Genomic DNA, 15,568 nt, shown 5'->3' with positions numbered 1-15,568 from the left:
TGCTGCCTCACCCCTAAGATGCTTCTAAATATTGTAGAAGCCCCACTGGGGCTATTGGAGTCATCTCACAGGTCGTTACAAATGCTACTAATGAAGAATCCAAGAAAATTTAACCCGAACCCCTAGCATCTAAAAAATCCGTAGGCTAACACACATGAAAAACTGGCAAAATTGCCTAATTTTTGTTGCGTTGCTTGTAAAATGCTCCTAAACACCATAGAAGCCCCACTGGGGCTACCAGAGTTGTTCCACAGATCATTAAGGACTCTACGAAACAATAATCCAAGAAAATTTGACCCAACCCCTGGCACCTAAAAAATCTGTGGCCTAACACACAAAAAAATGGAAAAAATCATCTAATTCCTGTTACATTGCCCCTAAAATGCTCCTAAATATCGTAGAAGCTCAGTGGTTCTACTAGAGTCGTTTCTTATGTCGTTATGGACACTACTTAAGAAGAATCCAAGAAAATTCAATTTGGACCCCCGGTAACTAAAACGTTTGTGGGCTAACACATATGAAGACCTGGACATATCGCCTAATTACTGTTGTGTCATTGTTGAAATGCCCCTAAATATCGTAAAAGCCCCATCAGGGACACTAGAGAGGTTGTCCAGGTCGTTACAAAATCTACTAAAAAAGAATCCAAGAATATTTGATCTGGACCCCCGACACCTAAAAAATCGTGGGCTAACACTCAATAAAAAATAGGCAAAATCGCCTAATTCCTATTCGGACAGAAATCCCACTGGGGCTACTGGAGTCGTTTCTCAAGTTGTTATGGATGCTATAAAAGAAGAATCCAAGAAAATTCGACCCGGACACCCGACGCCCAAAAAATTCAAGAGCTAACACACACAAAAAGCTGATAAAATAGCCAAAATCCTATTGCATCGCCCCTAAAATGCTCCTTAATGGCAGACAAGCCCCGCCGAAGCTAATAAAGTCATTCCGTAGGTCATTACAGATGCGACTAAAGAAAAATACTAGAAAAATTGACCCAAATCCCTGCACCTAAAAAATTCATGGTTTAAAACACATAAAAAAATTAGTATAATCGCTTAATTCCTGTTGCGTCGCCCCTAAAATGCTCCTAAACATCGTAGAAGACCCTCTGGGGCTACTAGAGTCATTTTCCAAGCCGTTATGGATACTACTAAAGATGAATCCAAGAAAATTTGACTCAGACCCCAGGACGTAAAAAATTCGGGAGCTAACACACACGAAAAACTAGAAAATTCCCTAATTCATGTTGTGTGGCCCATATAATGCTCCTAAACGTCGTAGAAGCTCCATCGAAACTACTGGAATCATTCCCCATGTCTTTATGGATGCGACTAAAGAATAATCCTAGAACATTTGATTCGTACCCCCATCACCTAAAAATTTTACAGTCTAATACCTGAAAAACAGGCAAAATCACCTAATTCCAGTTGTGTCGCCCAAAAAATGCTCCTAAACGCCGTAGAACCTCATCGGGGCTACAGGAACATATCCTAATACATTACGGATGCTACTAAAGAAGAATCTAAGAAAATTCGACCTAGACCCTTGGCACCTAAAAAATTCATAAGCTAACACATACGAAAAACTGATAAAATTGTCTAATTCCTATTGGATCGACCCTAAAATGCTCCTTAAGGCTGTAGAAGCCCCACCGAGACAAAAAAGGTCAATATCAGGTCGTTACAGACGCTACTAAAGAGGAATCTAAAAAAATTCGATCCAAACCCACGACACCTAAAAATTCTGTGGGTTAACACACATGAAAAATTTGTAAAATTGCCTAATTCCTATTACATCTCCCCTAAAATGATCCTAAACACCGTAGAAGTCCTACCGGTCTACTGGAGTTCTTCCACAGGTTTCTACGGACACTACTAAATAATAATCAACAAAAATTCGACTCGAACCCCCGTCATCTAAAAAATCTGTGGGTTAATACACACGAAAAACTGACAAAATTGTCCTATTGCATCACCCCTAAAATACTCTTAAATGTCCTAGAAGCCCCGCAAAAGCTACTGAAATTATTTCCCAGGTCGTTACGGATGCGACTAAAGAATAATCCTAGAAAATATGACCCGGACCCCACGGCACCTAACAGATCTATGGGCTAACACACATGAAAAAAAATGGCAAAATTGCCTAATTCTTATTGCATTGCCCTAAAAATTATCTTAAACGTCGTAGAAGCCCCACCAAGGCTACTAGATTTGTTCTCCAGATTTTTACAGATGCTACTAAGGGAGATTCCAAGAAAATTCAGCCTAGACCCGGAGGCTAGTTCATCAAAAATATCCATGGGCTAACATATATAAAAAAATGGTGAAATCACCTAATTCCACTTGTGCAGCCCTTACATATTATAAATATATTGTGGATTGTGCTGAGGCCGCATGTACTGATCCATCGGATACCTAAAAAGGATCCCATAATGGCTTTAGAGAAAAATCGATCGAAAGACAGTTCACCAAAAATATCCATGGGATCATATTTGGAATAATGGCGAAATCGCATAATTACACTTATGTGGCACCTAAATGTTATGAAAACATTGTGGATCATGTCGAGGCCGCATGTACTTATTTTTTGGGTACCTACTAAGGGTCCCATAATAGTTTCCAAGAAAAATCCACTAGAATCAAGTTCACCAAAAATATCCATGGGCTAACACACATGAAAAAATGGCAAAATCGTCTAATTCTTCTTGTGCGACCCTTAATTGCTAGGAATGTACCTTTATTTGTGACAAGGTCGCACATACTGATCCTTTGGTACCTACAGAAGTTCCCATAATGATTTCTTAGAAAACTTTACCAGAATCCAGTTCATCAAAAATATACATAGCTAACACACACGAATAAATGTCAAAATCGCTTAATTCCGTTTGTGCAAGCCCCTAAATGCTATGAACGAGCCATGGATCATACCGAGGATGCACGTACTGATCTCCTGAGTACCTAAGGAGGGTCCTATAATGTTTTCCAAAAAAAATCAATTGAAAGCCAGTTCACAAAAAATATTAATGCGCTAACACACAGGAAAAATATAAAAAAATTATCTAATTTCGCTTGTGCAGCCCATAAATGCAATGAATGTATCATGGATCATGCTGAGACCACATATACTAATTTCTAGGATACCTATGGATGTTCCTATGATGGTTTCCGAGAAAAATCTACTGAAACCTAGTTCACCAAAATATTCATGGGCTAACACACATGAAAAAATGGCAAAATCGCCTAATTCAACTTGTGCGGCCCCTATATGTTATGAAAGTCCCTTGGATCATGTCAAGGCTACACGTACTAATACCTCGGGTTCCTACAAAGGTTTTCATAATGGTTTCCAAGAAAAATCCACTAGAAGCAAGTTCACCAAAAATATTTATGGGCTAACACACACGAAAAAATGGCAAAATCGTCTAATTCCTCTTCTACATTCCTAAATGTAATGAACGCACCACGGATCGTACTGAGCACACGTGTACTGAGCACACGCGTACCTACAAAGGATCCCATAATGTTTTTCATGAAAAATTAATCAGAAGTCAGATCACCAAAAATATCTATGGGCTAACACACAAAAAAAATAAAAAATCGCCTAATTCCGCTTGTGCAGCCCCTAAATGCTATGAATGCCCCTGGATCATTTTGATGTCACACATACTAATCCACCGGGTACTTATAAAGGTTCCTATAATGGTTTCGGAGAAAAATCCACCGAAAGTCATCTCACCAAAAATATACATGGATGTTAAACACAGAATAATGGTGAAATCGCCAAATTTCGTTTGTACGGCCCATAAATGTTATGAACTAGCCATGGATCATGTCGAGGCTGAACGTATCGATCCTATAGATACCTATGAAGGTTCCCATAATGATTTCCCAGAAAAAGGAACCGAAAGACAATTTACCAAAAATATCCATTGGCTAATACACATAAAAAATGGTGAAATCGCCTAATTCCGCTTGTACGACCACTAAAAGTTATGAACGCCCCGTGGATTGTATCGCGGTAACACTTACTAATCTCTCGGGTGACTACAGAGGGTTCTATAATATTTTCGATAAAAATCCATCGGAATCCAGTTCACCAAAAATATCCATGGGCTAAAACACATGAGAAAATCGCAGCCCTAAATGCTAAGAACGCACCCTAGATTATACCAAGGCCACACGTACTGATCCTTCAGGAGTCATATAATGGTTTTTCAGAAAAATGCACCGGAAGCTAGTTCATCAAAAATATTCATTAGATAACATACACAGAATAATGACAAAATCGCCTAATTCTGCTTATATGACTCCTAACTGCAATTAACACTCCGTGGATCATGTCGAGGCCACACGTACCAATCCTCCAGGTACCTACAAAGTATCCCATAATAGTTTCAGAGAAAAATCCACTGGATGCAAGTTCGCCAAAAATATTCATAGGTTAACACACGAAAAAATGACAAAATCGCCCAATTTCATTTGTGTGGCCCTAAATACTATGAAAGCATTGTTGATCATGGTGAGGCCACACATACTAATCCCTCGGGTATCTATGGATGGACCTATAAAGGTTTGTGAGAAAACTTTATCGGAAGCCAGTTCATCAAAAATATCCATGGGCTATAAACGCATCGTGGATCATGCTTAGACCACACTTACTAATCCCTAGGGTACCTATAGAGGATTTTATAATAATTTTCGAGAAAATCCACTAAAATCTAATTCACCAAAAATAATCATTGCTAACACACACAAAAAATTAGTGAAATCGCTGAATTCCGCTTGTGTGGTCCCTAAATGCTATGAACACCCCGTGGATCTGTCTAGGCCACATATACTAATCCCTCGGGTACTTAAGGAGGGCCCCATAATGGCTTCCAAGAAAAATTCACTGGAAGCTAGTTCACCAAAAATATCCATGGGTGTTAACGCGCACGAAAAAATGGCAAATTCACATAATTTCTCTTGTGCGGCCCTAAAAGTTATAAAGCACCGCGGATCCTACCGAGTCCACACGTACTGATCCTTCGAATACCTATAGAGGGTCCCATAATGATTTTCGAGAAAAATCCACTGGAGGTCAATCACCAAAAATATTCATTGGCTAACACATGAAAAAATGATAAAATTGCCTAATTCTTTTATGCGGCCCCTAAATGCTATGAACGTCCCATGGATCGTGTCGATGCCACACGTACTAATCCCTTGCATACTACAAAGGGTACAATAATGGTTTTCAAGAAAAATCTATCGAAATCCAGTTTACCAAAAATATCCATGAGCTAACTCACACGGAATAATGGTGAAATCACCTAATTTCGCTTGTGCGGCCCCTAAATGCTATGAATGCATCGTTGATCATGTCAAGGCTTCACTTACCAATCCTCTAGATACCTAAGGAGGTTCTGATAATGATTTTCAAGAAAATACCATCGGAATCCAGTTCATCAAAAATATTAATGGGCTAACACACACGAAAAATTGGTGAAATTGCCTAATTTCGTTTGTGCAGCCCCTAAATGTCATGAATGCGCTATGGATCATGCCGAGACTGCACATAATGATCCTTCGGATACCTATGGAGGATCCATAATGGTATTCGAGAAAAATCAACCAGAAGCAGATCACTAAAAATATTCATAGGCTAACACAAATGAAAAAAATAAGAAAATCACTTAATTCTACTTGTGCGTCCTCGAAATGCTATGAACGTATCATGGATCGTGCTGAGGCAACATGTACTGATCCCTCGAGTGCCTACAGAGGGTTCTATAATGGTTTTCAAGAAAAATCTACCGGAAGCCAGTTCACCAAAAATATCTATGGGCTACATACACAAAAAATGGCGAAATCGGCTAATTCCGCTTGTTCAACCTCTAAATGTTATGAACGCATTGTGGATCGTGCTAAGGCCATACGTACTAATCAATTGAGTATCTACGGAGGGTACCATAATGATTTTCAACAAAAATCCGTTGGAAGCCAATTCGCAAAAAATATTCATGGGCTAACACACATGAAAAAATGGCGAAATCTCCTAATTCTGCTCGTGCGACCTCTAAATGATATGAACGCGATCTGGATCGTACTGAGGCTGCACGTAATGATCCTCAGGGTACCTACATAGAGTTCCATTACAGTTTCTGAGAAAAATCCACTGGTTACCAGTTTATCAAAAATATTCATGAGCTAACACATATAGAAAATGGCAAAATTGTCTACCCCTAAATGTTATGAATGCACCGAGGATCATGCCAAGATCGCACATATTGATCCTCCGAGTACCTATAGAGGGTCTCATAATAATTTCTGAGAAAAATCAATCGGAAGCCAGTTCATCAAAAATATTCATGGGCTAACATATACAAAAAAATAACAAAATCATTTAATTTTGCTTATGTGGCCACTAAATGCTATAAAGGCATCGTGGATTGTGTTGAGGCCATACGTACTGATCCTCTGGGTAACTGCGGAGGGTCCCATAATGATTTTCAAGAAAAATCCAACGAAGGCCAATTTACTAAAAAATCCAAGGAGCACACATACGAAAATGGCAAAATCATTTAATTTCGTTTGTGCGACCCCTAAATGTTATGAACGCATCGTGGATCATGTAGAGGATGCACGTACTAATCCCCTAAGTACCTGTGAAGGGTACCATAATGGTTTTCGAAAAAAGTCCTCCAGAAGCCAGTTTACCAAAAATATTCATGGGCTACCACACACAAAAAAATGACAAAATCACCTAATTTTGCTTGTGCAGCCCCTAAATGCTATGAATGCACCATGGATCGAGTCGAGGCCGCACATAAAGATTCCTCAGGTACCTACTGAGGGTCCCATAATGGTTTTTGAGAAAAATAGATCGGAAGCCAGTTCACCAAAAATATTTATGGGCTAACACACATGAAAAAATAAGAAAATTACTTAATTCCGCTTGTGTGGCCCCTAAATACTATGAACGCGCTATGGATCATGCTGAGGCTGCACGTACTGATCTCTCGGGTACTATGGAGGGTCCCATAACAATTTTTGAGAAAAATCCACCGAAAGTCAATTCACCAAAAATATATTTGTGGCCTAACATACATGAAAAAAATCAGAACATCGCCTAATTCTGCTTTTGTGGCCCTAAATGCTACAAATGCTGGACCGGCAATTTGTGGAATTACATCTCAAAATAAGACATAGAATCAATAAAAAATTACGTAAATCGGACATCCAAGGCCAAAGTTATGTATGTTTTAAGTTTCACCAATTTACAAATAGACTTTTAAGTTTCACTTCTTAATTTGGTTTTCCTTTTTATCTTATTCAATCTTTATTTATATAGAATAGTGATGTCAAAGCATCCATTATTAAGTTAATACGCATTCAGTGAATGTGATTTATGAACAAAATTTGTGGCTTTCAAAGATTTAATGATAAAGCATAAATCGCATGCATTAAATGCGATTATGAGCAAAATTTGTAGCTTTCAAATATATACAGTCCAACATAAATATTTACGATACATATCTCAATATAAAATATTATATAAGATTATATCTACAAAAAATCACTTTGTTTTGCTATATAGCATTACATTTCCAGGACATGTTTTTTTCCCTTCATTCCAAGCACACTCTTTATATATAATATGTGTATATCTCCATCTATTTTATCTTAAAAGCTTGTGCGGTCCTTAAATATTATGAATACACGGTGGATCGTGCCAAAGCTACATGTACTTATCCTCTAGGTACCTACGGGGGGCTTCATAACGGTTTTGAAGAAAAATTGATCCGAAGTCAATCACCAAAAATAATCATAGGCTAACACACATGAAAAGAATTTAAAAAATTGTCTAATTTCGCTTGTGCGGACCCTAAATACTATTAATGTATCGTGGAGCATGTCGAGGTCACATGTACTGATCCATTGGGTACCTACGGAGGATCCTATAACAATTTCGAAGAAAAATCCACCGAAAGCCAGTTCACCAAAAATATCCATGGGTTAACACACACGAAAAAAATGATGAAATCGTCTAGTTTCACTTATGCGGCCCCTAAATATTATGAATGCGTCGTGGATCATGTTAAAGCTGTACGTGATGACCTATTGGGTACCTACGAAGGGTACCATAATGGTTTTTGAGAAAAATCCACCGAAAGCCAGTTCACAAAAAATATCCATGGGCTAACACATACGGAATAATGACGAAATCGCCTAATTCTGCTTGTGCGACCCCTAAATGTTATGAAAGCATCGTTGATAGTGACAAAACCACACTAACTAATCCCTCGAGTACCTACAGAGGGTCCCATAATGGTTTTCAAGAAAAATCCATCGGAAGCCAGTTCACCAAAAATATCCACCGGATAACACACACGAAAAAATGGTGAAATTGCCTAATTCAGCTTGTGCGGCCTCTAAATATTATGAACGCGCCATGGATTGTGTCGAACCCACATGTATTGATCCCTCGATTACTGACGGAGGGTCCCATAATGGTATTAAAAAACAATCCACAGAAAGGCAGTTCACCAAAAATCTCTATGGGCTAATTTACACGAAAAAAATAATTAAATCGCCTAATTTCACTTGTGCGGCCGCTGAATGTTATAAACACGTCATGGATCTTACAGAGGTCGTACATGTTGATCCCTCGGGTACCTACAGACTCCCATAATGGTTTCTGAGAAAAATTCATCGAAAGAAAGTTCATTAAAAATATTGATGGACTAACACACACAGAATATTGATCGTGTCGATGCCACACGTACTAATCCCTTGCATACTACAAAGGGTACAATAATGGTTTTCAAGAAAAATCTATTGAAATCCAGTTTACCAAAAATATCCATGGATCATGACAAAGACACACTTATCGATACTATGGGTACCTAAAGAGGGTCCCTTAATGGTTTTCGAGAAAAATCCACCAGATGTCGGTTCACCAAAAATATCCATGGGCTGACACAAACGAAAAATGGCGAAATCGCCTAATTTCGCTTGTGCAGCTCCTAAATGCTATGACACGTTGTGGATCGTGCCGAGGCTGCACGTACCGATCCACCAGGTACCAACGGAGTGTCCCATAACAGTTTTCAAGAAAAATCCATAGGAAGCCAGCTCACCAAAATATCTGTCGGCTAACACACACGAAAAAATGATGAAAACGCATAATTCCACTTGTACGGTCCCTAAATGCTATGAACGCGTCCTGGATCATGTTGAGGACACACGTATTAATTCCCCGAGTACCTACGGAGGGTCTCATAATAGTTTCTGAGAAAAAATTCATCGAAAGCCAATTCACCAAAAATATACATAGGCTAACGCACGAAAAATGGCGAAATCGCCTAATTTCGTTTATGCTGCCCCTAAATGCTATGAACGCGGCATGGATCATGTCGAGCCCTCACGTACTGATTTTCTGAGTACCTACATAGGGTTCCATAATGATTTTCAAGAAAAATCCACCGGATGTCAGTTCACCAAAAATATTCATGGGCTAACACACACAAAAAAATGGCGAAATCGTATAATTCCGTTTGTACGGCCCTTAAATGCTATGAATGCATCGTGAATTATGCTGAGATCACATGTAGTGATCCCTTGGGTACCTACAAAGGGTCCCATAATGGTTTTTGAGAAAAATCCACCGGAATCCAGTTCACCAAATATATATTTGGTCTAACACACACGAAAGAATCGCCTAATTTCGCTTATGCGACCCATAAATTTGTGAACGTGCCGTTAATCGTGCCAAGGCCCCACGTACTGATCCCTTGGGTACTTACGGAGGGTCCCATAATGGTTTCTGAGAAAAATTCACCAGAAGCTAGTTCACCAAAAATATCCACATGCTAACATACATGAAAATATGGTGAAATCATCTAATTTCTCTTGTGCAGCCCCTAAATGGTATAAATGTGCCATGGATCGTATCGAGGAAGCACGTAATGATCCCTTGGGTACCGACGGAGGGTCCCATAAAGGTTTTTGAGAAATATCGATCGGAAGTCAGTTCACCAAAAATATTCATAGGCTAACACACACGAAAAAAATAAGAAAATCGCCTAATTCCGCTTGTGTGGCTCCTATATACTATGAATGCGTCGTGGACCATGCTGAGGCCGCACGTACTGATCCCTCGGATATCTACGGAGTGTCCTATAGTGATTTTTGAGAAAAATCCACCGAAAGCCAGTTCACCAAAAATATCCATGGGCTAACACACACGAAAAAATGACGAAATCGCCTAATTTTGCCTGTGTGGCTCCTAAATGCTATGAACGCGTTGTGGATCGTGTCGAGGCCGCACTTACTGATACCCAGGGTACCTACAAAGGGTATCATAATGATTTCAGAGAAAAAAATCCAGCGGATGCCAATTCACCAAAGATATCCATGAGTTAACACACGGAATAATGACGAAATATATTACTTGGTTGGTTGAAGGTGCCACATCAGCACAAAAGGTGCAAGAAAATGCAAAAGAAATGAGTTTGCGGGGTAATAGGACCCTAGTTAAGTTAATGTGTGTTCCTGAAATTTCGGTCATAGTTCAGGAGGAACTTATGCAATATCACTATATTAAATTATATCAACTTAATAAATTTATTAACGAAAATAATAAGTATGTGACATTTATTAGACCGTAAGTGAATATATGCATCACTTTTTTAATTAGAGATATATCCACTCTAAATCACAAAATTAAGGAGTAAATTTCCCCATTAAATTTAAATTTAAATTAAATCTTAAAAATGAAATATGACCACTAATTTGGGAGTGTCTTTCTTGAAGTAGTCAAATAGAATTTAGGGGAAACAAAACCTTACCATTTTTTTTGTTTTTTAACGTGGTTGGATATTCATATTAATTCTCTTTTAATTACTTTAAATTAATACATGTTCACAGATTGTAATGATTCATATATATATATGAATACATTATGTAGTCTATCAGTTTGTCAACTTACATAAAAATGCGTGGGAAAAAAAGTAAAAAATAAATAAATATCACGTAAAACAAAATCAAACTGACATTTAGGGCATACTTTTTTTTCCTTTAACCCCTAAAGGCAGAGAGAAAATGAATTAGGAAAATGTATTACAAACTCTGCTGTCTATTCTGTATCTCTGATGCTTCCACTTGTGAGCCACAGCTTCTTTTGCACGACGAAAACGCTCTCATCGTTGTCCATCTCGGGATCCGAGGTGGAATCAGTTGATCCAACTGCTTCCCAGTGCAATGCTGATAAATGCTTCTTTACGAATTCAATAACATGTTGTTTATCACGAATGATAACGAAACCTGTAGGCCTTAGTATACGATCAATCTCGAGTAACAAGTCCTCACCACTGCAACCTTTCTTCTCAGCGTCAGAGAAGGCTGTCCACGCGTGGAGCAAATCATAGGTCCTGGGATACGTTGAGAATGCTTCACACCTGCACAAAAGAGCATAAGCACAACTAATATTACAGATGATCATGTTCAAGCAGGGAACATATAAGACAGATACGCATGTCCGAGCTCCTCAACCATGAAAAGACTAGAATAACAATGCACAGCTACATTACTTTTATATGTTTACAAATATGCTCAGTTCAATGTCCTAAAGGCGAAATATTTCTGCCACAAAGTGGAACCAGCAGACTAACACGGTTATACAAAGTAAAAAAAGATTATCCACCTACCAGTCATGAGTTGTGCCAATCAAGCCTCGGTCGTATACAATCTTGAGAGTGTTCGGTCCATCTTTGGGTACAACATTCATGACCCATACATTTTTGTCCTTCAGAGCAGCAGCAAATGACCCCAAGTTAGCCTTCATGTCCATGATATTTCTCAAGGTGTCTGATGAAATCTTTGGACTTAAAAGACTCCAATATTGGTCAACCCTCTGCCTCCAAGTCTCCTGTTGATAAGACAAGAACGCAAGGAGTCATTAAGTTTGTAATAGAGCACTTAAGGTCATGTGCTGAATCAAATGGCATAAGTTGACCAATATTACTAAAGAAAATTACCGTGTCCTTTTCAAACATTTCATTCGAATACCCAAAATCCGCAAGACGGGGAGGAGGACTACTTAATCGAGCTGGCCAAGGAGCCAGTCCACTTCCAGCGACTTTGTGGTCATCTGAGAGAACGATGACAAAAGGAAATAAGGTTTTGAGGTCAACAAAAATGCATCTATTAAATAAGACAGACAAGATGCAAGCACTTACGTTCAGAATAAGGTGTTATGCATGCCTCCATATTCACACCCCAAACAGCGTCTGGATCATCATCAGATCGACAAAGCGGTGGTTGTGTACCAGGTGGTCTTTCCATGTAACAATCATTGTTTAGAGGTTTCTGCCAAATGACAGTTTGGTTCCTTTTCGCTGCAATTCTCCAGCACATGCGTTCAACAAGAGTACTCATCTCTCTCCATATTCTTAGATCCTCTTCATCCTGTGCATATGCTTCAGGGGATGAGTATGCAAAATAGCCTCCAGGTCTAAGTACCCTATCTAGCTCAAGGAGGAGGATTCCATCCCTTTGAAGCCAATCAATCCTACAACGAGAACAGTGAGAAAATTCAAATGACCTGCTTGGATAAGGAAGCCGTTTCGTTCCTAGGACACCAAGGTATGCGGGAATCCCTCTCTCTAAAGCAAACTGTATTTGATTCTGATGCACATCATTTGGTGCCAATGACATTGCTATAATATCAGAGGAGAGAAGATAACCACCAAAGCTGGCCACACCACAACCAACATCGAAAACTGTGCGTATCCTTCCCTCATTGTTCAAGTTATCGTTTGAAAAGTTCAACATCTGCAATCATGATTACAGGTATGATAAAGTTTAACATTTCATATATTTCTAGGTTCCCTTTTTTGACATTTCTGCAATATCTGAGAAAGAGAAAAAGTCCTTACATTTGCAATTGATGCAATGTACTTATCTGCTCCATAGTGAAAATGAGTGCCTCCACCAGGAAATATTATCTTTTCACCCTTAACAACCATCCAGTTCTGGTCAGATTTCTCATTTGCAAGGTGCGTATGAGGAATGTTCAATTTCCAAACCTCATCTCTACTTCTTGGCCACTTAATTGGCACCTATAAAAGCATACAAATGAGCACACAAAATAAGTGTCTAATAGACGGAAAAATACTACTTGTAAATTTGGAACTATGTCTCGGTTAACTTCACTACAGCTTCAGCATATTCACCTTGTATCCAGGAGGAGGAGGAATCAGACAATTAAAGCGTCTTTCTGGCAAGGGGCAATGTCTTTCATAGTGCTCCATCAGTGACAAATCCAACTTTAATCTCATTTGATAAATGAGATGTCTGTCCAGACACGGAATTAATTCTGAATGTCGATCATCACAAACCTTCAAATGAAAGACCAGTACAAAATTAAGAAGGCAAACAAAGGAAGCAATCAAATGCAGCAAGTCATCCATTCCTCCAATTAGCCACTCTTGGTGGTTGAAGGAGAGTTTTGTGGTGTAACATTGGGCCGTGAAATGAAAAAAGATGACTTACTGGAAAACTTTTAGGAATGATTCCACCGTCACCATCTTCCAGTCCAAACTTCTCGTCTTGCCTGCTGCTGAGATCAGAGTTGTCATCCCCACCCAAATAAGATGATCCCAATTTCCTCAAAGAACGGCTGCCATACTCAAGAGCAGACTCACCACCACTCTTGGATCCAAAATACATGTAAAGGAAAACAACCAAGACAGCCCCAATACCTACAAAAGTCCACAAGCGCTTCTTTTGCGCTCCATCTGATCTCCCTCGCATCATTTTTTTTTTTTGTGTCCGTGGAAAAACTTAACTTTCTCTTTTCTACTTCAGCTCTTTGAAATCATAATTGTCTAGACATGGCACCAATTAGAAGCAACTATCCTGACTAAGGAAATTGAACAATTTAGACTCTTGAGAAAAGTTGATCTACAATATTGAGGAAGCAACGTGTGAAATCAAATACATGATCCATCAGAAACTAATCCAGTAGTGTAGTCCGGAAAAAAAAAGAAAAAAAAAAGTCTGTCACCGCATAGCTAAACCACAATTTTGTTTTTATGAGTGTGAATCACTTAGTTTTTGAATACACGTGTCTATAACCTGGGGCGGAGCTATGTATAGCCAAGGGGGTTCCATTGAATACCCTTCATCAGAAAATTATAATATGCAAATAGAAAACGAGATTTTCTGGTTGTATATAAACTACTGAATACCCTTGCATAAGAGAAGATTGCAGTGCATTCGCAATGGGTTCAAAACTTGATTTAGGTCACACGTAAAATCCCAAATGTAACATTCTAGTATTTGTTTTTGAATCCCCTTATATAAACTCCTAGCTCCGCCACTGTCTATAACCATAAGCTATTTTGTGAACCAAGAGCAGATCATTAGTGAAAGGAAATGTTAACAAACACTACTCAAACCTAATGTTAACAACTAATGACATTCTCCATACCGAATGATGGATGAAAAGAAAAGTGCACAAAAAGATAAAAGCAAAAGTCCATCAAGCCATGTATAGCGTGATGCAGGAGCATAACTAGAAGCCGATGTATGGGTTTGGCCCGAACCCCGGTTGAGTCTCTTCTTGCGAAGAGGAACCAGATCCGTTACCTTTAGTTCAAACCTTGAATTTAAATCAAGAAATTCACTAAATATATACAAAAATTAAATTCATAACCCAATCATTAACACCTAATCAACAGTGACCTATGTTGCTCATACTCTTCAAAAATGTGTAGTGCATCATTTTTTGGAGAATCCTAACGTTAGCTCCAGCAACATTTTTGAAGTGTCCGAGCAACATATGTCACTATCCTAGAATTAAGAACTCGTAAAGTTCAAATCTTAGCTCCATCTATGACTTAGATGATATGTCACTATTCAAGTTTGTATTTAGAGATTAAAAACACAATGTCAAGGCCTAAAAACAGTCTTTTTTTGTAAAAACATGAAAAGGGCACATATAGAAATCACTAAACATGAAACAAAAACACCACAGATCTGGAATCATATATTAAAATCCCCATAATTCACAAAAACAGAGATCAACAAGAAATTAACCCAAAAAAAAAAGATCCCCTTTGGAAGTATACTTGAGTTGCATTACTCATTACTCTTTTATCTTAATTGGGTATACAATACAATAAAATACATTAATGAGCAAGCAAAAAATCAATCAGATCCAAGAAAAAGTAAGAAACTTACAGATCTGAATTTGGAATAATGAGAGGGAACCCAATAATGGGACCAAAAGAAAATGTAAATGGGTTCCTGGAGACGTAAATGTGAAAAAAAAAAATGCTATAAAAAGGGATGAGAGAGAGTGAGAGACACTGTGTGTTTTTCTCTTCAGAGGAATAAATGGAGGGAGAGAGAGAGAGTGACGGTGGATTAGATCTAAGAATATTTTTTTTTGTAACGTGAAAAGTGTAAGCTATTGGGACTCTTTTTTCAAATTGTCATTTTTTAATTAATAGGGACGAACGTAAAAGTTTTACGTGGTATAATATAGGTAGTAAATTATCACGTAAGATTCCACG

General features: G+C 38.4%; 1 protein-coding gene across 2 annotated transcripts; it reads right to left on the bottom strand.

Moving 5' to 3' along the window:
- Nucleotides 1-11,000: 11,000 nt before the first annotated feature.
- LOC129896124 (probable methyltransferase PMT3) lies at nucleotides 11,001-15,409 on the bottom strand. 2 transcript variants are annotated; one of them, XM_055971954.1, is made up of 8 exons: nucleotides 15,234-15,409; nucleotides 13,542-13,911; nucleotides 13,223-13,387; nucleotides 12,926-13,108; nucleotides 12,227-12,821; nucleotides 12,026-12,138; nucleotides 11,696-11,916; nucleotides 11,001-11,446 (listed from the first exon to the last, which is right to left on the bottom strand). In XM_055971954.1, the coding sequence occupies exons 2-8, from the start codon at nucleotides 13,803-13,805 to the stop codon at nucleotides 11,125-11,127; spliced, it is 1,863 nt and encodes a 620-aa protein (XP_055827929.1). In that variant the 5' UTR covers nucleotides 13,806-13,911; nucleotides 15,234-15,409; the 3' UTR covers nucleotides 11,001-11,124. The 2 variants fall into 2 exon arrangements, with proteins under 2 accessions (XP_055827929.1, XP_055827930.1); XM_055971955.1 differs by having other exon boundaries at nucleotides 13,542-13,907.
- Nucleotides 15,410-15,568: the final 159 nt, after the last annotated feature.

Source organism: Solanum dulcamara, chromosome 7 (genome assembly GCF_947179165.1).
Source record: "Solanum dulcamara chromosome 7, daSolDulc1.2, whole genome shotgun sequence".
Lineage (NCBI taxonomy): Eukaryota > Viridiplantae > Streptophyta > Magnoliopsida > Solanales > Solanaceae > Solanum > Solanum dulcamara.
The sequence above is the reverse complement of the archived record's forward strand: the minus strand, read 5'-3'. Positions and strand labels throughout refer to the sequence as shown.